Source organism: Polypterus senegalus, chromosome 1 (genome assembly GCF_016835505.1).
Source record: "Polypterus senegalus isolate Bchr_013 chromosome 1, ASM1683550v1, whole genome shotgun sequence".
Taxonomy (NCBI): Eukaryota; Metazoa; Chordata; class Cladistia; order Polypteriformes; family Polypteridae; genus Polypterus; species Polypterus senegalus.
In genome coordinates, this window is record NC_053154.1 from 311186830 (window position 1) to 311211625 (window position 24796).

General features: G+C 43.0%; 1 gene segment (V, D, J or C); it reads right to left on the reverse strand.

Annotated features, from left to right (window-relative positions):
- On the reverse strand, positions 1 to 23374 carry LOC120514952. The segment is given in 7 exon segments: positions 1 to 387; positions 483 to 515; positions 8060 to 8102; positions 8346 to 8459; positions 10046 to 10378; positions 20529 to 20568; positions 23281 to 23374. Coding segments are annotated over 5 exon segments (549 nt in total).
- Between the last annotated feature and the right edge of the window lie 1422 nt (positions 23375 to 24796).

Consider the following 24796-nt stretch of genomic DNA (forward strand, 5'->3'; position numbering starts at 1 on the left):
TTAACGAGCAAACCAGGAGTTGTGAGTGATTTATTATTTTATCTGAGAAACGTGACAATGTGAAAGAAATGAAACCGAATGGAGATTAAAAGGAGCAGATGGAAAGATCAGATCAGAACGGGGCCACCGGGTGAGCCACGTCACAGAGTCAAAGTCACGCTGGGTGCAGAAGTCAACAGCTGGGGACTCTCTTGGAAAACCTAAAGCCATGGCGCCCTCTGTTGGTCAGACTGTGAGCAGCTTAACTGAGGCTAAGGTTTTCATGTCAATGCAGATCCGGGAGAAAAGAGGAGGAAATGAAGACTCGACGTCCTTGGCTCACTGCTTTTTTGTGTTTGTTTGTGGGGCGCACACTTCATACACAGCCTGATCCTTGTGAGAGAGCGTCTAAAATGAAATAAAAAGAATAAAACCAAGCAAGTCAGTGTTGCATTTTCATTGTACTGAAAGGAGTCTTTTGTGACTTCTAAAATTCAGATTACCTGGTAGTCACCTTCTAGTTGGACACCACCCTCCTGAAACAAAGATGACATGAAGTGAATTTTCGTTAATAATTCCAACCTGAAGCTTTTTTTCATTTTTGCCATTTTTTTTTTTGGTTTATTGTGAAGATCCCCCCCCAAAAAAAAACATTTTCACTGAGAATGCACAGGTAGTGAACCAGCTGAGGGTAGGGAAGGTTGCAGGGGTCTGAGGTGTGAACTTCTCCAGGCTGGGGGTAAGGCTGTCCTCCTGGCATTGCAAGTAATTTTTGCTTCCATTTGGGAGACTGGCATCATCCCAACTGAATGGAAAATGGGACTTGTCGTCTGGATTGGGGCAACTACAGCAGGATAACCAGGTCCTCACTAGGGTCATCCTCAATAGGATCCATGATCACTTGCTCACCTTCCAGCAACCAGAGCAGTCTGGTTTTACGCCTAAGAAATCTACCATCGACCGCATCCTGACACTGAGGGTTCTCATGGAGCGCAAACACGAATATCGGCAGAGTTTCTTTGGCCTTTGTCGATTTTCGTAAAGCGCTGGACTCAGTTGATCGAGCTGCCCTTGTGGGACCTCCTGAGACTTTGCAGGATCTCCTCAAGGTTGCTGGATATCATGGCCGGCCTGTACACTGGTATTGTGAGTGCTGTGTGGAGTGGAGGCAGGACCTCTACGTTTTTCCCAATTGATTCTGGTGTCCATCAGGAGTGTGTTCTGCTTCTACTCTGTTCAATGCTTGCATGGACTAGGTGTTGGGCAAGGTCGTGGGGTCCAGCGGCTGTGGGGCATCTGTTGGTGAAGAAAGATTCACTGATCTTGACTTTGTGACGATGCTGTGATCTTCTTGGAGTCCATGGAGGCTCCGATCGGGGCGCTCGAGAGACTGAGTGAGGAGTCTGAGTGTCTGGGCTTGTGAGTGTCCTGGATAAAAACCAACATCCAGGCCTTTAATGACCTCTTGGGCATAGCCATCAGCAGTGTGTCTGTCTGCGGAGAGAGTGTCGACCTAGTCGAGAGGTTTACTTACCTTGGCAGTGACGTTCATGTCTCTGGTGACTCTTCCTATGAAGTCAGTAGATGGATTGGGAGAGCATGAGGGGGACATGAGGTCTCTGGAAAGGGGTGTGTGGCGCTCCCGATATCTGTGCAAATGGACGAAGGTCCAAGTCTTTAGAGTTCTGGTGCTTCCAGTTTGCAAGACATGGACGCTATCCAGTGACCTGAGATGAAAAATGGACTCCTTCATGTGTGTCTCTTCAGAGAATCCTTGGGTACCACTGGTTTGACTTTGTGTTGCTCACAGAGTCCCGAATGAGGCACTGTGATAGACGGCCAGCAGCTCAATCTGGCCGAGATGCCCGCAGAATGGAAGTATTGGGGAAGCCAATCTCTTTGGGACACTACTTCCCTCTAGCCACTAGATGGCAGCGGTGACCCGGATTCCTGCAGGGCACTATGGGACATGTAGTTTAATACAACAGCCCTGCTGGGTACCATGGGTGCCGCCAGGGAACACTACAAAAGAACCTGGGGAGTCATGTCTCACCCATAGCCCGGAAGTACATCTGGGCTATCGTCCTCGTGACTAGGTAGTACTTCATTCTGACCCGGAAGTGCTAGCAAATCACATGAACGGAAGAACAGAAGCACTTCCAGATTGAGGAATATAAAAAGGACTGCTGAAGACCCAGCAAGAGAGCCAGAGTCAGGTGGAGGTGGAAGAAGCTTACTGGGAGGTGTGGAGGAGATATATAGTGAGAGAGAATTGTGTGAATATTATTATTGATTACCTATCTTATTGTGGCTCTGGTTCTTAGTAGGGCACTGTTTAGACAAGAAAAAAAATTAAAATACTTCTCATTGCTTTTACCCGTATGTCCTGATCCGTCTGTCTGTCGGATCCCTTGAGGTCAGACCGGATCCTCTCTCAGAAACCAGTTTTCAATTTAGAGAGACGCCAGCCTCATTTAAAGGGAGCAATGGAATGATGACTCCCTGAAATTTGCGAAGAATGCAGTAGTACTTGTCAATGGCCAACGTACCCATCAGCCCATGCCTCAGGGCCCCCACTTTGTTATCGAAAATGATTTATTATATCGGGTCAGTGAACATGAGGGGGAGGTACGGAAGTTGTTGCTAATTCCACGAAACCTTCCAGCGACAGGTTTGTTAGTTTGCGCACACCCACCTCTTAGGAGGCCACCTGGGCACCAAGAAAACATTACAGCGTATCAAGCTCCGATTTTATTGGCCGGGAATTAACAAGGAGGTTCAATGTTTTGATATCTCTTTCTCGGAGTGTCAACTGCGGCAAATTCCTAGGAGGGATCATGCTCCTCTCATTCCCCTTCCCTTAATTGATGTCTCATTTGAGGGAATAGGGGTCGATATAGTGGGACCCCTGAAGCCCTCAGCCAGAGGACATAAGTATATATTAGTCCTCGTAGATTATGCGAACCGATATCCAGAAGCTGTTCTGTTGCGTTCAGCTACTTCCAAAGCCATCGCACGGGAACTGGTAGGGGTTTTTGCACAAGTCAGCATCCCTAATGAACTCCTTACGGACCAAGGGACGCCGTTTACCTCGGAGACTTTGCTAAGTTACTTAAAATAAAGCACGTAAAGCAGGGATGTCAAACTCCGGGCCTCGAGAGCCGCAGTGGCTGCAGGTTTTCATTCTAACCCTTTTCTTAATCAGTGAGCAGTTTTCACTGCTAATTAAATTACGTTTCCCTTCATTTTAATAGCCCTGTTTTTAAGGATTCCGCCCTCTGAAATGATTATTTTCTTCATTAAATGGCAGCCAAACAGGAATGAGATTTGAAACGAGGTGACAGATGACCAGCTAAATTGGGGCTTCAAACTCCAACCGGTTTCTTAATGAAAAGGCGATTCTTGCGATTAATTAAACTCATTATTTAATTCCATGTCTTGTTGCTGCTCTCATTCTGCCACAGCAGACATTTCCAAAACTGTTGATTTATTGTTTTTTCTAAGAACATCGTCAAAAAGTTTTGGTGACCTGAGAGATCAGCCTTACTGAGACCTTCACCTTTCTTTATTTTCAGGTAATGTGGTGAGCTGCTCATGTGGCGGGTAGTTTTGTGTCTCACCCTTACCCTAACCCTAATTAAGGAAAAAGAAACAAAGGAGCCTGAATCAAGTTAATTCAAAATAAGGCGAAAAAAGTTAATTAGCAGCAAAAACAGGTTACTAATTAAGAAGATGGTTAGAATGAAAACCTGCGGCCCCTGAAGCCCTCCAGGCCTGGAGTTCAACACCTGTGACTTAATGACTGTGGCGTATCATCCTTAGTGGAGAGGTTTAATCAGACTCTCAAACTGATGCTTCGCAAGGTGGTCAGTGGGGAGAGAAGGAATTGGGATCAACTCCTCCCCTTGTACTCTTTGCCTACAGGGAAGTCCCTCAAGCCTCAACGGGGTTCTCGCCATTTGAATTATTATACGGACGGCAACCCCAGGGTATATTGGACATTTTGAAAGATGGTTGGGAAGGAGAGGTTCTTCCCTCGTAGTTACGCAATAGATTTGGGAAAATTTGACGGTTCACCGACAAAAGAGCGATAGACATATGAGCGCCGACAAAACCGCGACGGAGAAATGAGCGCCGACAAACTCGCTAACTGGTTTTTGACAAATGCGCACTGACAAAATCGCGAGAGAGGCCAAGTGGGATGCGTATGTGCGCATTATGTACACATTATGTGCTAGGTTATAACTATTATAACTGCTGATGGCATGCCTCGAACAAATAACTCAGTCGAGGGTTGACATAACGCGTCGTATACAAAGCGGAATTACCAGCAGTCAGGCAGCCAGCAAGTCTAAATACGCTCAACTATCAAGACGTCTTGCTGCAATTCCTCCTACATATGCAGGGTGTGATCTTAAGGACTATCTGCGTGCCGTGTCTCATAATATTGACTTCTAAAATAAACATTATTATATATATGCCTTAAACTAGTAATTCATATTTAATGAAACTTTCGCGATTTTGTCGGTGTGATTTTGACGCCACGTTTTAATGGGCGCTATTTTGTCGGCGCTCATATGTCTATCGCACAAATGTCGGGTCACTAAATTTGACGTGTACTAAAAAGTCACATGGAGGAAGTGCAAGCAGAACAGGCCCGCTATTATGACCATGGCACTATGCTCTGGGAGTTCCAACCAGGGGATCGTGTCATGGTGTTGGTTCCCACCTCCCATTCTAAACTACTTGCTCTTTGGCATGGACTATACGAAGTTAAGGAGAGGAAAGGGCTCATCAATTTGGTGAAACAGCCCAATCGTCGGCCGAGCGAGTGGATATATCACGTGAATCTGCTGAAACTGTGGAAGGAAAGGGATCCCGATCCCTCCTTCGGCCAGCCCCGCTCATTATTTGCTCAGACCAACACACTTAATTAGGTCTGAACCCCCGACAGAGGCGAGAGCTCAAAGCAGTTATCTAGTCCATCCCAGAGGTGATAGATGAAAAAACGTCGGCGAACCAGACAGCATGTCCAAGCATTTCTCGGTTTAGCCGGGTACTCCAGCTAAACTTGGTTTTCGGAGAGAGCTGCGCCCTTGAGTGATTTAACAAAGAAGAGAGCCGCCAACATTGTGGTATGGACCGATAAGACAGCAGACAGAAAGCACCTAACTTTCTGCTTCCTTTTATTCTCCAGACGGACACTTCGGACACAGGCCTAGGAGCAGTGCTGAGCCAGAGTGTCAATGGCGCTGAACACCCCGTCATGTTCCTGAGCCGGAAACTGCTGGATTGGGAGACCAGGTATGCGGTGGTGGAAAGAGGGGCTCTTGCAATCAAGTGGGAGATTACATAGTTGAGGTACTACCTCCTGGGTCGGGAGTTTACACTTGTCACGGACCATGAACCATTACAGTGGACGGCCCTACACAAGGAGTCAAACCCTTGAGTCACTAAATGGTTCCTTGATCTACAACCTTATAAGTTCTCACTCGTTCATCGGAAGGGCTCTCTCCACACCAATGCCAATGGTCTCTCTCATGTTCATGACCTCTCGGTGCAGGTCGCCCAACCCAACGGGTCTGGGTTGAGGAGGGTCCTGTCACACACGCGCGATTAGGGGACAACTAAAGGGCCTGAATAGATGCAATTCCTTGCCGGACCAAGGGGTGGCGAAGTGCACTGATTCTCTCTCTCATTTCCTTGCAGACCATTCTCGGGAAGTCCCGCCCAGTTCTGCGGCAGCCAATGACGTCACTTCCAGTTCTGGTCCCGATTACATCACATCCTCTCCATGCATTTAAAAGCCGCCATCTTAAGGCAGCAGTCAGTTCTGTTTTGACCTCAGTCGTGTGAACATGTCTGTTCTTTTTGATCGATTTTGTAGCCGGGTAATATTATACGGGTGGCTGCCCCAAACCTTTTCAATTTCTCATTCTCGTTCTTGTGACAATATCTATAGAAAGTTGCTGGATGAAAACTACACTGATGCTTTATTATTAATTTGTTTCTCTTACCGGATTGTGTGCAGCCCGTTCTTTTCTACTTGGCTGTGTCATTGAGCCTTGCAAACGAGTGCCACACGGGTAAGTGGGCTCTGTGTGTGTTACACCCGGTGCTGCTGGGATAATAGAAACACAGGGATTTTACTTCAATAAACTAAATATTGTGTTAGGTTAGTCGTCACTTTAAAAAGTAATCGGACTACGCAACACACGTTACTCTAAATCAGTGGTTCTCAAACTGTGGGGCGGGCCCCCCTAGGGGGGCGCAAAGTAACAAAAAGGGGGGCGTGAAGATGTGAAAAAAAGAAAACAAGGATCAAAAATATGAAAAATACATCTATTGAAACCAAAACAAATTAACTTAAACTACATTCTGTTACTAGAAAAATAAATATAGAGTTAGACAAATGTCAATAAAAGTTAAGTAGGTATAATAAAATATGCATCTATGATATATTATTAATTAAAAAAGAACAAATTGGTATTAGTGGGCTCTTTTCAAAAAAACATTAGGGGGGCGCGATTAAAACTGTTACGAAAACCCGGGTCGCAAATACTTAAAGGTTGAGAAACGCTGCTCTAAATACACTATACTGCCAAAAGTATTGGGACGCCTGCCTTTTCACACATATGAACTTAAATGATGTCCCATTCATAATACATAAGCTTTAATATGGAGTTGGACCACCCTTTACAGTTCAAACAGCTTCAACTCTTCTTTCCATAAGGTGTAGGGGTGTGTTGATGGGAATGTGTGACCAGGAGAGCATTTGTGGACGAGTGAATGTTAGACGAGAAGGCCTGGCTCGCTCGCAGTCTCCACTCAAACTCATCCCAATGGTGTTCTGTCGGGTTGAGGTCAGGGCTGTCTCTGTGCAAGCAAGTCAAGTTCCTCAGTCGTGCATTTCTTTCCAGACTTTGCTTTGTGTATTGGTACGTACTCAGTCATGTTGCCCTCCTAAAACTTTTCCTACAAGGTTGGGAGCATGAAATTGTCCAAAATGGGTTCCTTTCACTGGAACTAAAGGGCCAAGCCCAACCCTTGTAAAACCACCCCACACCATAATCCCCCCAAAACCAAACGTTACACTTGGCACAATGCAGACAGGCGAGTCTATCGGATTGCATGATTTGATGATTTGTCAATCCAGAGAACACATGTGCACTGCTCTCGAGTCCAGAGGTGGGCGGTGGGCTTTACACCACTGCATTCAACGCTTGGCATTACACTTGGTGATGTGTGCTGCTCTGCCATGGAGACCCCATTCCATGAAACTCTCCCTCTATGCTGCACTGTTCTTGAGCTTTTGGGGTTCTGTAGCTATCGACTCTACAGAAAGTTGGCGACTTCTGCCCACTTCAGCATACTCTGACCCTGCTCCGTGATTTGACGTGGCCTACCACTTCATGGCTGAGTTGCTGTTCTTCCCAATTACTTCCACTTTTTTATAATCCCACTATGGAATATTTAGTAGGGAGAAAATGTCACAAATGGACTTCTGTGCCAGAAAATAAATTTATTCTGTGCCTATCATGGTACCACGCTGGAATTCACTGAACTCCTGAGAGCGACCCATTGTGTCACAAATGTCTGTAGAAGCTGTCTGCATGCTGAGGGGCTCAAAGTTATACACCTGTGGCCAAGGAAGTGATTTGATTGGAACACCTGAATTCAACGACTTAGAGGGGGGTCCCAATGCTTTGGGCAATATAGTCACCCTACTGCTCTCAAGATTGTGCTGTTGAGTTTAGCTCTGTATGTTCAGCTCATCAACATCAATTTAGTGATTTCTGAAATATGGAAACACATTATTTCAGCCAGGAGAAGGAATAAGTGAATTTGATCTTCTGGATTCTTCTGCCTGTGGCTGTTGGGTGTGTCTGTAATGCTTATATGTATTTTGAGAAGATGGGCACGAAGTCTACATAAAATGTACTCAAAGATGGCTTGATGTGGACATGCTGTTGTGGTCACACAATTCTGTTATAAATGAGATGACTTTGTGATAAAATGTTTGGAGCAGACACAGCAGGAAAATCAGAGAATAAACCAACATTATTACCAGCTGTGGTACCTCTGGATCAGATCCACAACTCCGGACATTCTTCTTGATTTTTCTGTTGAAAAAAATATATATATATATATATATATATATATATATATGACCTGAGTGATATCTGTTTCACCAAGTGGAAAGATTGACTGAGTAAGAAACTTAATGTGACACTCTATTAGCACATTCACAATAAATCATTCACTGTAAGACAAGATCCTCCGTACCCATGTAGTGGCAGAACATCAAAGAAAGAGCTGGGACCACCAGTGTGTCATGGTCATGCAATAATGAAGTCCATACGTACCCTTACATGTCAGTCTGTATGCTAAATACACAGCAAAGGGGGTCATCACAGCCAACAGGACGGCCGGGACAATTAAAGACACAGGAAAAACTTCAGCCTTCTGGTATAAACGCTCTGATGGAGAAGAAAAAAAAATGGGAGCTGAAAAGACAAACTACCAGCAAAGTGACAATTAAAAGGGGCCAGCAGAGAAGATGAGGTGTCTTAAGATACTTCCAGACTGAGTCACTGAGGAGCTGAATGAGGAAGGTAATGAAATAATATCAAATCACAATTAGAACAATAAGAAAGGCACTGTATGATAGATAGATAGATAGATAGATAGATAGATAGATAGATAGATAGATAGATATATAATAGATAGATAGATAGATAGATAGATAGATAGATAGATAGATAGATAGATAGATAGATAGATAGATAGATAGAAAGGTACTATATGATAGATAGATAGATAGATAGATAGATAGATAGATAGATAGATAGATAGATAGATAGATAGATAGATAGATAGATAGATAGATAGATAGATAGATAGATAGATAGATAGATAGATAGATAGATAGAGAGTGAAAGGCACTATATAATAGTGATCTGCACATTTCTTTGTTTTGCTGTCACCTCCTGCTCTCATTTGCAGTTCCTTCGAGACTCTATGAGGTCGTATGTGTGGCCCTTTTCAGCCCCAGTGACTGTTAGTGATGGGCGACTCATGAATGATTTATTCTGTTTTCAATTACTCTTTTCAGTAAATCATATAAATCAAATTAATTAATTGTGTCCTGCCTGATATTATCAGCATCTCCTGCTTCACTGATGCTGACAGATTTTGAATATTAATAATTCTTTTCTGACTACTCCAAATGTTTTACATAGAAAGTTGGGAGCCACTTCAACCACCACTCATGTTGAGCACCCACCTGGATGACGTGATGGCAGCCATTCTCACTCCAGTACGCTCAGTACTCAGTAATGTGCAAACACCGTCTGAATCAGGGGCCTTGACTCCCTTCACTTCTGATTAATTTGAGTTGAAACCATTTTATTGTTGGTGAGCGAAACTTCTGTCACTGATGATTCTCTCATTCACCATACAAGTTCAATAAAGTAACTGCACGTTGATATTTAGAATGCTTCACTGTTTTGTTTTCTACAGTGCACATTATGTAAGAATGATTACATGTTTGTGATGCAATCCAGTGTCTAATCCTTTAAAGAGTCGAGCGAATCAAAAGATCTGCTTCATTTAGGGTTAGGGTTAGGACAGTATGAAAAAATCGGCTCAGTAAAGTGAATCGAAAAGCCCCCTCAGTCACTCCTGCCACAGCTCAGGTGTCACTCTCACTCTCAGCTCAGCCTCAGGGACTTCACATCTTTATGAATCACGAGTGCTTTACCGTTATTCTTATTTTTACTTCTACACTCCTGCCTGATGTGCCACATTCCCACATATTTTCTTGTGGATTTTTAGAATGTCTTCTTATATTTCCTCCTACAAAGTGAATACATATTTTGAACTTTAAATCTATCTGGGTCACTTTACTCTTTGTCAGTACAGAAAATGGAAGAAAAGCACAGTCACTATCATGTTCTTAATTTCATACAAGTAAATAGCCTCATGATAGTAAAAAAACTTTACAGATTAGTCTAAAACAGTGTGAGGTGCACATAAAGAAAAGAAAAATACAAAAAGAACTGACCAGGCTCAACAATGAGATGAACTCCATCAGTGAATCTGAGGGGGATTTGTTTGAGATTGACACAGTAGTAAACTGCCGAGTCCTCATGGCTTACATTCTTGATGACTAAAGTGTGACCTTCTTTACTTGAGAACTTCTCTTGAGGATGATTGTAGAGATAGTGGTCTGAAGACTGAGCTGTGAATGACTGCATCACGGGCTGAGGAGGCTGGTCAGAGAGCTGTCTGTACCAGAACATCGGGGAGTTACTTCTGTTGTTTGAACAGTTCAGGGACATGGTGACACCTGGGAGAGATGTCACCTTGAAGCTCCTGGCATCTAGAGGACCTGCAACTGGAAAAATTCACAGCTTAATTTATTATTTTTTAGTCTGATGAATTCATTCTCACTCTTACTTCAAGAGATGAAGCAATCCTCCCATTTTTTTCGCTCTATTAAAAATCAACTTGGTAATCAAGATGAGCCGTCAGTAATGAGCAGTCAGCACACTTCAGTGACGTCAGTTCAATAAATGAGACGTTCTGTTTGCTTTTTTTGGCTCTTTGTGTGGATTGTTACAAAGCAGAGATATTTCACTATTGTACGTGACGGTCTTTTGAGAATACTTCTGCTTTACTCGATGCCGTGAGAGAGCCGTTCACACCAGACTTCTTAAGAAATGAAGCAGTTCTGTAAGGAAGAACAGTCCATAATTCCTCCTGAGCGTTGCACAGGTCTGATCCACTTACAGTTTGGGCACTCCCAATAAAATCACTGTATCAGTTTATAACTTGCTAAGCTTTTGAGGCAGCGACATATCTTATACCTTATGGAAACAGCAACATTTCAGTAGTGAAGTATTTTTTTATTGGAGCAACAGAACCAATTTAACGTGCATGTAAGCAAAAATAGGCCTGTGTATAAATTTGGGCGCCCCAAAGGAATAATCCCACCGATATTTAGTGAAACTGAAATCACAGCCTGTAGACGCCTCCTTATAGCCACTGGCTGTGTTGTTGTCTGTCTGCTGGTTACACTGGTCAGGTTCGTTATTGGATTGGTCTACTACTGCACCTTGATAATAACACACATACACACACACACCCTAACCACAACAGTGCCCCAAGAATGACACACACACACGCTAATTAACCTCTAGCACTTTAAGCCACACAAGTGCCTTAGGAATAACACAACTTGTCACTTCAAGAGACTTACTTATTATCAGCATACAATGTGTTATAAACTGCCCAAAAAATTAAACGAGCACTTTGAAAACACCTCAGATCTCAATGGGAAAAAATTCCTGCTGGCTCTCTCTACTGATATGGACTGATATGGTAATGTGTTAGGAAGACAGGATGCCACATCGTTTGATGGAAATGAAAGTGATCAACCTACAGAGGGCTGAATTTAAAGACACCCCAAAAAGCAAAGGGAAAAAATGATATGGTAGGCAGGCGAGTCCATTTTGACGAAATTTCATTGCAGTACCTCTAAATCGTATCCAGTAGTTTGTATGGCCTCCACTTGCTTGTATGCATGCCTGACAATGTCCTGATAAGATGATGGATGGTGTCCTGGGGGATCTCCTCCCAGATCTGGACCAGGGCATCACTGAGGTACTGGACAGTCTAAAGCGTCGGATGGACCGAAACACAATGTCCCACCCAGAGGTGTTCTAATGGATTGAGGTCAGGCGAGGGTAGGGGCCAGTCAATGGTATCAATTCCTTCATCATCTCGCCACATGAGGCCGGGCATTGTCATGCACCAGGAGGAACCCAGGAGTCACTGCACCAGCATAGGGTCTGACAATGGGTCCAAGGATTTCATCCCAATACCTGATGGCAGTCAAGGTGTGGTTGTCTAGCCTGTAGAGGTCTGTGAGTCCCTCCATTGATATTCCTCCCCAGATTGACCATCACTGACCCACAACCAAAGCGGTCATGCTGAATGATGTTACAGGCAGGATAACATTTTCCACGGCTTCTCCAGACCCTTCCATGTCTGTTACACGTGCTTAGGGTGAACCTGCTCTCATCTGTGTAAAACACAGGGCGCCCATTAGTGGTGGACCTACCAATCCTGGTATTCTATGGCAAATGCCAATCGAGCTCCATGGTGCTGGGCAGTGAGCATAGGGCCCACTAGAGGATATTGGCCCCTCAGGCCACCCTCATGAAGTATGTTTCTAATTGTTTGGTCAGAGACGTTCACACCAGTGGCCTGCCTGCTGGATGTCACTTTGTAGGCTCTGGCAGCGCTCATCCTGTTCCTCCTTGCCCAAAGGAGCAGATACCGGTGGGACCTGCTGATGGGTTAAGGACCTTCTACGAGGGACCCTGTCCAGCTCTCCTAGAGTAACTGCCTGTCTGTCTCCTGAAATCTCCTCCATGTCCTTGGGATTGTGCTGGGTGACACAGCAAACGTTCTGGCAATGCCACGTATTGATGTGCCTGCATTCCTAGAGAAGTTGGACTACCTGTGCAACCTCTGTAGGGTCCAGGTATCGCCTCATGCTACCAGTAGTGACACTGACAAAAAAAAAAAAAATTTAATAAAAGACTTTGTTAAATGGTGCAACTCAAACCACTTACACCTTAACACCAGCAAGACCAAGGAGCTGGTGGTGGATTTTAGGAGGCCCAGGCCCCTCATGGTCCCTGTGATCATCAGAGGTGACTGTGTGCAGAGGGTGCAGACCTATAAATATCTGGGAGTGCAGCTGGATGACAAATTGGACTGGACTGCCAATACTGATGCTCTATGTAAGAAAGGTCAGAGCAGACTATACTTTCTGAGAAGGTTGGCATCCTTCAACACCTGCAGTAAGATGCTGCAGATGTTCTACCAGACGGTTGTGGCGAGTGCCCTCTTCTATGCAGTGGTGTGCTGGGGTGGCAGCATAAAGATGAAAGACGCCTCACGCCTGGACAAACTTGTTAAGAAGGCAGGCTGTATTGTAGGAGTAAAGTTGGACAGTTTAACATCCGTGGCAGAGCAACGAGCATTAAGCAAACTCCTGTCAATCACGAATAATCCACTGCATCCACTGAACAGTGTCATCTCCAGGCAGAGGAGTAGCTTCAGTGACAGACTTTTGTCACTGTCTTGCTCCACTGACAGACTGAGGAGATTGTTCCTCCCCCACACTATGCGACTCTTCAATTCCACCCGGGGGAGTAAATGCTAACATTAATTTTATTTTTATTTTTTTTTTTTCATTTTTTCATTTTTATTACTATTTAATTTAATATTGTTTCTTTGTATCAGTATACTGCTGCTGGATTATGTGAATTTCCCCTTGGGATTAATAAAGTATCTATCTATCTATCTATCTATCTATCTATCTATCTATCTATCTATCTATCTATCTATCTACTGACCGTAGCCAAATGCAAAACTATCGAAAAAAACATTCCTGTTTGGGGGGGTCGTCTCATTGTTTCCCTGCTAGTGCACATGTTGTTAATTTCATTAACACCAAGGCAGCTGAAACTGATTAACAACCCCTGCTACTTTACTGACCTGATCAATAGCCCAGAAGTTTCATTCACTTGATGCTATACTCGGATTAAAAAGAGTTCCTTTTTTTGTTTTCAGCAGTGTATATATCTCAGACCTAAATACTAGGAATATATTTAAACATACAAAGGCTCAACATCTTTGGCTATAGGCCATTTACCAGCCAATGATGTCTTACTTTATTTGCTGTTCTCTATAATTGGGTAGAGCTCTAACCCTCAGCCTTAATAAACCTCAAAGCACAGAGCATATGGCAAGCCTCCAGCTGCTCCAGGTGCTCATAAAAAATAAATCTTACTTTATTACTTAAATCACTCCACATATAAAGACAAAGTATAGAAAGATGAAAACAAGTTAGTATTTATTAACACTAGAATTACCAGAGCCTACAAAAAAACTTGTAATTCCGTCCCACCTTAAATCGCTTCTTAAAATCGTTCACAGCTCTCCACCAGCGTCTTTTGTCATCTAAATGTGCTGATAAAAATCAGGCTGCAAGCAGCCGGCTATTCCATCCCCCCACCGACTTAGAACGTGCACAAACTTCTCCCAGCTCATGCCTTGATTGATTATCTGGGAGTGAAGTGGAGTTTTAGAGTGGAAATAATAGATCATTATTTGGAATACACACATTTCACGTGTGTTCCGTTTCTACAGTAATCTGTGTAAACACATTTTTAAAACAGAAACATTTTTCATATTGTAGTAGTAAATGACAAAATGTAAGCATAAACTATATAATGTATGAAGCCTGAAGTCCAAATATCAAACACTTTCACAAAAGGTACAAATATAACAGAACAAGTATGCTTTTATTCAAAAATATAACTGCAGAAAAAAGCCACCTTAGCATGCCATATTGACACATATTTACTATAGCTGCCAAGATAGTGTAATGGTATCAGCTGCTGACTAGTATCCAAAAGGTCATAAGTTTGATCCCACGTGGTTCAGTTTTGAGAAGTAAACCGCTCTTATTCTTAATATTTTAGAATAAAAACATGCATTTGATTTCAGTGTGTAACAGCCAATGTAATTTATGATACTTGTAAAGGTTAGTTTTTTTTTTATTCACTTTTCATTCTCTCAGTCGTGTTCAGGATCCTTCCCTACCCCCCATCTGAGAATGCTGTTTTCACATAAAGACGCGCTGCAGCTCTGCAGCGTACTTGTGACTGCATTCTCGTACCAATGCTTGCGAACTGAAGTGCCTGCGTGCACTTTTCGTGGCATTACACGTCTATTTTTTTGAGCATGCCCGTGTCGCTCAAACACAGGAACATATGTTGGTGTACAAGAATAAAAAACAAGTGCACTTTTATTCTAGACTATAAGTGAAGAAAAAATAAAGCAAGTTACAATAGGCGGTTGATACGACAGCTTGCGTGGTGCAATGCTAAGAACTGCTGATTTCCGATCCGTGCTGTATAAAATCATCACATTCAAATATTAACAATTCCCACACGCCCTTCCTACATTCACGACATGTGCACTTGTTGCAGTGTACACATCTCTCTGTGCTATGGTTCCTATTACACTGAATGAGCACCTGACATTGTACTTTCTTCCCTATATAAATAACATTCGAGTTTAGCGCGTCTCCAAATAAATCACAATTGAGTTTTAGCGCGTCTTTATGTGACAACAGCATTGTCAGATTTGGGGGGGTTGGGGGGGAACGGAGATCGTGAACGCGACTGAGAGAATGGAACTGAATTTATTCAGTGCAGCAGTTTCAACGCACAGTACATGCAATATTATTTGAAAACGAACAGCATCAGAACGGGCACATATTCAAACCCGATCTGACGCTGTTCATTTTCAAATAATATTGCATTAGTGCGATGATGTTTTTACATATATTGTCTCTTTCATTCATCTTGCGGTTTGTAATCAGTGACCGCGTGTTTTTTCCCCGATCTTGCCAGTTCGCACATGTTGCTGTATGGTGCTGTTTCTTTTGTACTCCAGGACATGCAGAGGACAGAATAGTACAGAGTAGTAAGTTCAGCGCTATATGCAATCAGACAGACAAACAGGCAGAGAAGGCACTAGATATATAAATAAACAGGGAAGGCACTGTATAATACATATATAAAAAGCAGCTAAGGGGATAGATATATAGATAGGTAGGAAGGAAAGGCACTATATGATAGGCAGACAGCGAAGCTCCTATATAATAATAAAATTACTGTTATTACTATATAGACAGGGAGTTCAGCGTCGCAGCGTGTATTCAAACCCGATCTGACGCTGTTCGTTTTCAAATAATATTGCATGTACTTAACTATTTTAGAATAAAAACATACATTTGATTTCAGTCAGTCTGTAAGAGCCACTGTAAATGCATGATAATTGTAAAGGTTAGCTTTTTTTAATTCAGTTCCATTCTCTCAGTCGCGTTCGCGATACCCCCCATCTGACACTGCTGTTTTCACATAAAGACGCGCTATAACTCAAATGTGATTTATTTGGAGACGCGCTATACTCGAATGTTATTTATATAGGGAAGAAAGTACAGTGTCAGGTGCTCATTCAGTGTAATAGGAACCATAGCACAGACAGATGTGTACACTGCAACAAGTACACATGTCGTGAATGTAGGAAGGGTGTGTGGGAATTGTTAATATTTGAATGTGATGATTTTATATAGCACGGATCGGAAATCAGCAGTTCTTAGCATTGCACCACAAAGCTGTCGTATCAACCGCCTATTGTAACTTGCTTTATTTTTTCTTCACTTATAGTCTAGAATAGAAGTGCACTTGTTTTTTATACTTGTACACCAACATATGTTCCTGTGTTTGAGCGACACGGGCATGCTCAAAAAATAGACGTGTAATGCCACGAAAAGTGCACGCGGGCACTTCAGTTCGCAAGCATTGGTACGAGAATGCAGTCACAAGTACGCTGCAGAGCATCTTTATGTGAAAACAGCATTCTCAGATGGGGGGAAGGATCCTGAACACGACTGAGAGAATGAAAAGTGAATAAAAAAAAAACTAACCTTTACAAGTATCATAAATTACATTGGCTGTTACACACTGAAATCAAATGTATGTTTTTATTCTAAAATATTAAGAATAAGAGCAGTTTACTTCTCAAAACTGAACCATGTGGGATCAAACTCATGACCTTTTGAATAATAGTCAGCGGCTGATACCATTATGCTACCGTGGTAGCTGTAGTAAATATGTGTCAATATGGCATGCTAAGGTGGCTTTTTTCTGCAGTTATATTTTTGAATAAAAGCATACTTGTTCTGCTATATTTGTACCTTTTGTGAAAGTGTTTGATATTTGGACTTCAGGCTTCATACATTATATAGTTTATGCTTACATTTTGTCATTTACTACTACAATATGAAAAACGTTTCTGTTTTAAAAATGTGTTTACACGGATTACTGTAGAAATGGAACACACATGAAATGCGTGTATTCCAAATAATGATCTATTATTTCCACTCTAAAACTCCACTTCACTCCCAGATAATCAATCAAGGCATGAGCTGGGAGAAGTTTGTGCACGTTCTAAGTCGGTGGGGGGATGGAATAGCTGGCTGCTTGCAGCCTGATTTTTATCAGCACATTTAGATGACAAAAGACGCTGGTAGAGTGCTGTGAACGATTTTAAGAAGTGATTTAAGGTGGGACGGATTTACGAGTTTTTTCATAGGCTCTGGTAATTCTAGTGTTAAAGAACAATAATAAGTAACAGAAAATAAGATCAATAGTAAAGTCTGGATATATTTAGTCTTAAAAAGCTTACTGAAACAAATTACAGATGTCAAAGATAAAAGTCCCAGGGCGGAGTTGATTTAGCAATCGATGTTCATAAAATGCCATCCATTTTTAGGTCATAAAGTAATCAATAGCCTGAGGTATCAATGTATTTTCTATTCCCAGGCTGTAAACCAATTTGTTTGATCAACTGTGAGGTATAATTTGGGAAGAGGATATGCTTTTGAAGTTAAAATGCTTATACAAGTATCCTGCATTTGAATTCATTTTGTTTGGCTTGAGCAAAATATAATGAAAATATAGAGGAAAATTTGCAGATTTTATTCACCACAACACTGACAAGTCCCTGAATTCTGGCGGCTGGTGTTTTGGACCATTCCTCCATACAAAATGCCTCCAGTTCAGTCAGGTTTGAAGGCGTCTAAGCGTGGGCAGCCTGCTTCAAATCAATACATACTGTATATTTTCAATTCTGTTCACATATGGGGGACTGGGATGGCCATTCTAGCACATTGGACTTTCTTGGTAGATTTTGAACTGTGCTTTGGATCATCCAACCCCAGCGTAACTTCAACTTTGTGACAGACTCTTGAACATTCTTGTCAAGAATCTGCTGATTCTGGGAGGAATTCATGCGGACCTCAACTTTATCAAGGTTTCCAGTACCAGTGCTAGCCACACAGCCCCAGAACATGATGGACCCTCCACCAAATCTTACAGTGACGCAGCAAGTTCTTCTACTGGAATGCTGGGTGTGTTTTCTTTTTTTTTCACATCTGGTTGTGATCAAATAACTCAACCTTAGTCTCATCTGTCCACAGGATTTTTTTTTTCAAAATGTTTCTGGCTTGTCCAGATGTGCTTCTGTATATCTCGTGTGACTCTTCTTGCAGACTCAAGAGGACTCAAAAAAGACGCTTCGTGCATCACCCGGTGCAAAGTGTGCCGGACTGTGTGCTGAACAATGCAGAAGGACACCATCAGCCTCCAGATGTGCTTGTAGATCTCTGGAGGTGGTGGTCTGTGGTTTGTCTGTGACCGCTCTAAGCAGCCTTCGGCTGTGCCTATCAGATATTTTTCTTGGCCTACCACATCTTTCCTTTACAAGGACTGTTCCATTTCCTCACTTCATTTCTGACTGTGGAAACAGACGGTCCAAACCTTTGTGATCTTTTCTTGTACCTTTCTCCTGATTTAGAACAATGGATTCTCTTAGTTTTTAGGTCAGTAGAGAGTTCTTTCGAGGTTCCCATGTTGCCACTGTCACCAAGGACAAGCACAACTAGCAGTTACCTCTGTTAAATGACCTTTGTCATGATTGGTTGCATCTGTCTTTGAGGTTTCAGGTCTAACGAGCTAATCAAAGCCATTTTGTGCTGCAACCTATCAACATTAAATGACTACAGGTCTTCAACTAAAAGGGTGCCCAAACTTTTGCACATGCCATTTTTTACATTTTATTTTATTTCATGCACCTCAATAATGCTACAATGAGAATTTTGGTCTGATAAACAGCCCCTTGTCTACTTTTCTCTAGCAAAAAAAAAAAATGTCATATTGCTGTCATTTTCTCTTATGAAGACGTAGTTAATTATCAGGCAACCTCAGAGGGGGGGCCCAAACATTTATATAGCACTGTATTTTAGATTATTACTGCCAGTTATCAAACACAAGGGTTCCCTTGCTTTGAATGTGTGATGTTAAGAAACATTTTTTAAACAACATGATAAGAAACTGAATGAACAAAAGTGGGTGGCGCAGTGATAGCGCTGCTGCCTCGCAGTAAGGAGACCAGGGTTTGCTTCCTGGGTCCTCCCTGCAAGGAGTTGTTTTTTTTTTGCTCTTTACTCTGCAGACCCACGACTGTGTACCAATCTACAGTTCCAATCACATTGTAAAGTTTGCGGACGATACAACCGTGGTTGGCCTCATCACCAATAATGACGAAGCCAACTATAGAAATGAGGCTAGCCAGTTAATCCAGTGGTGTAAAGACAACAAACTTTTTCTGAATATGGGTAAGACCAAAGATATTGTGCTCGATTTCAGGACAGGTCATCCACAGCATCCCCCCACTGACTATCGATGGTGTAGCTGTGGAAAGGGTGAGTAGCACCAAGTTCCTGGAGACATACATCTCCGAGGACCTCTCCTGGTCAGTTAACACCACATCACTGGCCAAGAAAGCACAAGTTCTTCCCTCCATCATGTGCTCTTTCTACCGGGGCACAATCGAGTGCATCCTCATTAGCTGCATCCCAGTATGGTATGGAGGCTGCACTGCCTCCTGTAAGAAGTCCCTGCAATGCATAGTGGATGTGGCCAGTAAGTTCATTGGTGCCCCACTGCCCTCCCTCAAGGACATTTTCCACACTCGCCTCACCCGTAGAGCCATTAGCATTGCTGGGTACTCTTCCCACCCCTTACATTCCCTCTTCAGCCTCCTCCCCTCAGGGAAAAGGAACCGGAGCCTCTGGGCCCGCTCCACAAGACTGTCTAACAGCTTAATTCACCGAGCTGTCAGGATGTTGAACTCAGTCCACTATCTTCCCCCCTTGCCCCTGGACCGTAACAAGAGTCACTATCTACCAAGTACCCTACCTCAGCTGGTATTACATAAGGACTCAATATTACATCTTCTGCTGACTGGCTGTCTTTTTGTACATCTCATAAGTTTCTCTATAATGCACCTTCTCACTTTTTACTGTAAGTGGCTTTTGCACTACTGATTATTGCACATTGTACTTAGGCTTACTTTACAAGTTCTAATTTTATTTCTCTTATATCCATCCATTCATCCATCCATTATCCAACCCACTATATTCTCACTACAGGGTCACGGGGGTCTGCTGGAGTCAATCCCAGCCAACATAGGGCGCAAGGCAGTAAACAAACCCCAGGCAGGGCGCTAGCCCACCACATATTTACCTTATATGTTATACTTATATACTTTTTATATTTTATTGTACTATGAAGATGAGAGAGAAACAGTATTTCGATTCTTCTGTATGTTCTGTACATATAGTAAATTGACAATAAAAGGCTATTTGATTTGATTTAATTATTTTTAGAGAAAGTGTTCCAATTCTGTTATCGCTACACATTTTATTAATAAACCTTCCTAAAACTTGGCAAAGAGAGTCTGAAAGAAAGTAAGGAACAATTGTACTCTCATTATGATGAACAGAGCCTCCCCACATGCCCGACTTACTGCACATCCATTGAGTCGATACTTACAAAGGACACAGAGCAGAAAGACATCACCACCGACCTTCATCTAAAGTGAAAAAGAAACACAATGAATGAAGTGCGTCACTTACAGCAGGAGGTCAAAGAAGCTGTGGTAAAAATGTAACGTCTTATTAACTCTTTCGGGGCGGATGTCGACTTTTGCTGAAATTCAGGGGAAGAGGATGGTAATCAACCGTAAACGGTGACAAAACTCACCATTATGTTTTAGTTCGACTCCTTTAGCTAGAAGGAAAGTTAGCTTCATTGATTTGACCTCGAATACCTGCACATGCATGAGTCACGAAGAGCAAACAACCTCTAAACTGGCATCGAAATCTGGCGAGAGACCCAAGCGAATGCACAAAGCAAAATACTCCATCGGTGACATTTTGCGTAGTATCGCCGAATCGGACTCTGATTTTGAAGCAAGTGATCTGAAGATGGGGACTGAAAATGAAAGTAAAGTACCGGCTTCAGCTAATTGGTCCCCAGACGATCATGGTGCTGAACACGCATGTGTAGCTGATGCGCCTACGGCAACGTTTACCTAGGAGGACCGCCACTTACAATGACAAAGAGGTACCAACCAGATTGCGTCGCACTGCCACGTGAAGACAGGCCAGGCAGCCATTCCTACTAGTCATCGAGCTGCTCCTGCACAGCCACCAGAGATGCTGAGCAGGCGTCGACCGCAGCTACAGAGACATTTTACTTTGATTTACATGTGAAACCTTTGCTTTGTGTGCTTTTTAGAAAACTGAGATGCCTGCAAAAAATATTCAGGCCTCAAAGAGTTAAAGAAAGAAACTTATCCTCTAACAGGACAAATCAGGAATCAGGCTGGAGAAGAACTGTTCATTGTGTCTTTTAATTACTCCTTAGCAAAATGCCTTCATCAAAATCAGTCTGTTACAGCCTGGTCAGAATGATCAGAGAAACGAAGAACAGAGGTCCATTTTTTAAAGTGTTGAATTTGCATTGTGGACATGTTGGACCCAAACACCAACGGGCTGACACAGAAAGTCTTCAGTTATACACGTTTATTCACAACCCGTAACCCTAAACAGCACACAATGTACCAATCACCATAAAGCTCAGTCTCTCTTGACTCCTCTCTGCTTCTTCGGCCTCCTCCAACTCCTCACTGGCAAGCTCTGTCCTTCTCCCACCCAACTCTGGCTTCCTGATTGGAGTGAGGCGGCCCCTTTCATTCAGTCCCCTGATGTGTTGCAGGTGGCCCCTGATTAACATCCAGCAGCACTTCTGCTGCAAGGGAATTCAGTCCTCCTTCTGGCCGAACTCCCAAGTGTGGCGGAAGTGCTGCATATTCAATTCCAGGGGCTATCCAGGTGCCCCCTGGAGCACAGGGTTGGATCCCCCATCTCAGTGCCCTCGTACAACCCAGGGGGCCCATGGAAAACACTGCCTTCCTTCTGGTATTTCCGTACGTCCGGCATATTGGTGGGGCAAGGTCCCTGGACATCTGTCACAACATACAGTATCAATCAATGCATACATTTTACTCTGGTTGGTTCGTTGGTTTACACCCAAATGACTTACATCAAACTAGCCATTCTCAGCAGCTCTGTCCATGTAGTAGTGAAATGGGACAGTAAAGCCCGCCTGGCTCCCTACTCCTGACGTCACGCTTCCCCCTCCCCTCGGCCCACAGCCTCTCTCTCGTATTAGCGCGAATATATTGCTCCTACAAGTGAATTATGATACTTAGCACGATGTGAGAAGTCACAAAATCAACTGGAATCCATCCATCCATTATCCAACCCGCTATATCCTAACTAGTAGGAGGAAACCCACGCAGACATGGGGAGAACATGCAAGCTCCACGCTCCTAACTGCGAGGCAGCAGCACTACTCACTGCACCACTGTGCCGCCCTATCAACTGGAATGTTCAAGCAAATTATAGAAAATAACCCGACCTAAATCCGTTAAGTAGTTGTCTCATTTGCCAGCTAAGCGGAGGTAAGGTACAACCATGAGTGAGAAAGACTCCGCACCCCTGCCCTCAGCCTGCTGCGTGTCTCTCGGATTCACGCAAATAAATTGACACCACAAGCGAATTGTGATACACAGTGTGATGTGAGAAGTCACAAAATCAGCCGGAATGTTCAAGCAAATTATATAAAGAAAAAAAAATGATCTAAATCTGTTAAGTTGTTCTCTCGTGAAAAGTGGAAAGATATACAGACTGGCAGACAGACGTTGGATTATATATATATATAGAGAGAGAGAGATACAAGCCTATTGTGTTATATTCTGGTTCTTCTTGTACCTTTTGAGATGAGCCACCACCCTTAAAATGTATGTAGCAACTGTCCTTTTTGGTTCTTTACAGGACATCTGCTGACTTCTTAGTCATCTTTCAGTACATTTGATTGTTCACTTGACCCCGTCTGGCACCTTGACATGCCTGCAAAGGTTTATTAACCCTTTATGCTATTTCTTTAAGATGAAAGCTATGTTTCCCTAAATTTATTCTTCCACAATATAAAGAAGGAGACCAAATGAAAATAACCTGTGAATCTCTGACCACAGAGAAAACTAAAACGGTGGCAGTGAGGTCCCCAACAACCCCAGACAGCTGCACTACAGGAAGGGCCTCACATCAGCCTTCCCCAGGCATTCTGACAATTCTTGAAATCAACCAAAGCTTCTTGGTGCCCACTCTACACTCCCCATATTAAAAAGAAGTGACCCTCTGAACCTAAAGAGGCCTCTGGGATGTTCATGCAGCCTTACCTTTTCGGATTCTTCCTGTCAGACAGTGATGCTCATCACCTCCACGAAGGTTTGTCTGAGGAGCCCCTCAGCTTCTCTAGATGCTTGCTGTACTACTCTGTGGTTCTCTTTCAAGAGCCTGCTGATTTCAGGGACACATCTAGTCATCTGTTCCTCTTACTCAATGTTTTCGATTTCAACATGGATACCACAATAATGACTAGCACAATAGTAAAATAACAAAAACAATTTGTTTCAGAGAAAGTGTCATCTCAGTCTGTTTTCATAACTCATTTTGTTATTAAATATTTCACTGACTTGGCAGTGAGTATCAAGCCCATAAAAAGATGAATAATGGGCCACTGGTATGGAATGGTGTGTCAGGGCACCTTTGTTGTCATGTGCTCTTATTGTATTGAATTGATCTTTATAAAATGAGGAGCATAACCTCTCTAGATTCCCAACTTACTGCCCATCCACCGAGTCGATACTTACAGAGGACAAACGGCAGCCTGGCACCACCACCCATCATCATCTAAAGTGAAAAGAGAAAAAAAGAGGTGTAAAGTGTGCCACTTACAACAGGAGGTGAAAGACAAAAGAGGTATAAATTTGAGGAGGGAGAACAAACTAAAAATGAATTTCTGACTTCAGGCCATGACAGAGAAACCCAAAATGGCGGCAGGAAGATCAGGTGCCTAGATAGCCCCAGAGAGCTACGCCACGTGAAAAGCCTCGCATCAGCATTCTCACTCATATTCAATGATTGATCCACTGTCCACCCTATAACACTGAAAAGGCCTCTGGGATATTCAAGCAGTCTTTCCTTTCTGGTTATTGATGTTATTCAGCTCCCTGGAGGTCTGTTTGAAGAGCTCGAGCTTCTCTATACACTCACTCTACTGCTCTGTGTTCTTCTGTGCAGAAGGCTGCTGACCTCAGAGATGTGTCACATCGTCTTTATGATCTTCCTCACTGCTTTGCTATCAACATTGACAACACATGAATGGTTAGGTCAACCAAACCTGCCACACATACAGTATGTGACTCAGGTCTATGCACAGACCAGCCATTAGGCCCCAGGTTTATTTAGTAGCTGTCACTGTCCTCTGTCGCTCCCTTATACGTCCACATGGTGGGTCCTTCTGAGCAGGGCCTGCAAGACACAGTGGTTGTTGGTGGTTGAGTAAAGCAGGGATGTCAGCCTCTCTTCTGTTCCTTTGATTTTGTACCATTGAGCTTGCAGGTAAGAGAAACATCAGTCCTGCAGCTTTGACGACAAGCAATGGCCTGAGCCGCTTTGCATGAAGAGTTTTCTTCCTGTGTCTCTTCAGTGTAATTATAATATTTTTTTTTCTTATGCCCATCCTAGCTGGTCAGCATTTGTGATGGCGGTTCATTTTATAAACTGCTCAAAAAAATTAAAGGAACACTTTGAAAACACATCAGAACTCAATGAGAAAAATAAATCCTGCTGGATATCTCTACTGATATGGACTGATATGGTGATGTGTTAGGAACGAAAAGATGCCACATC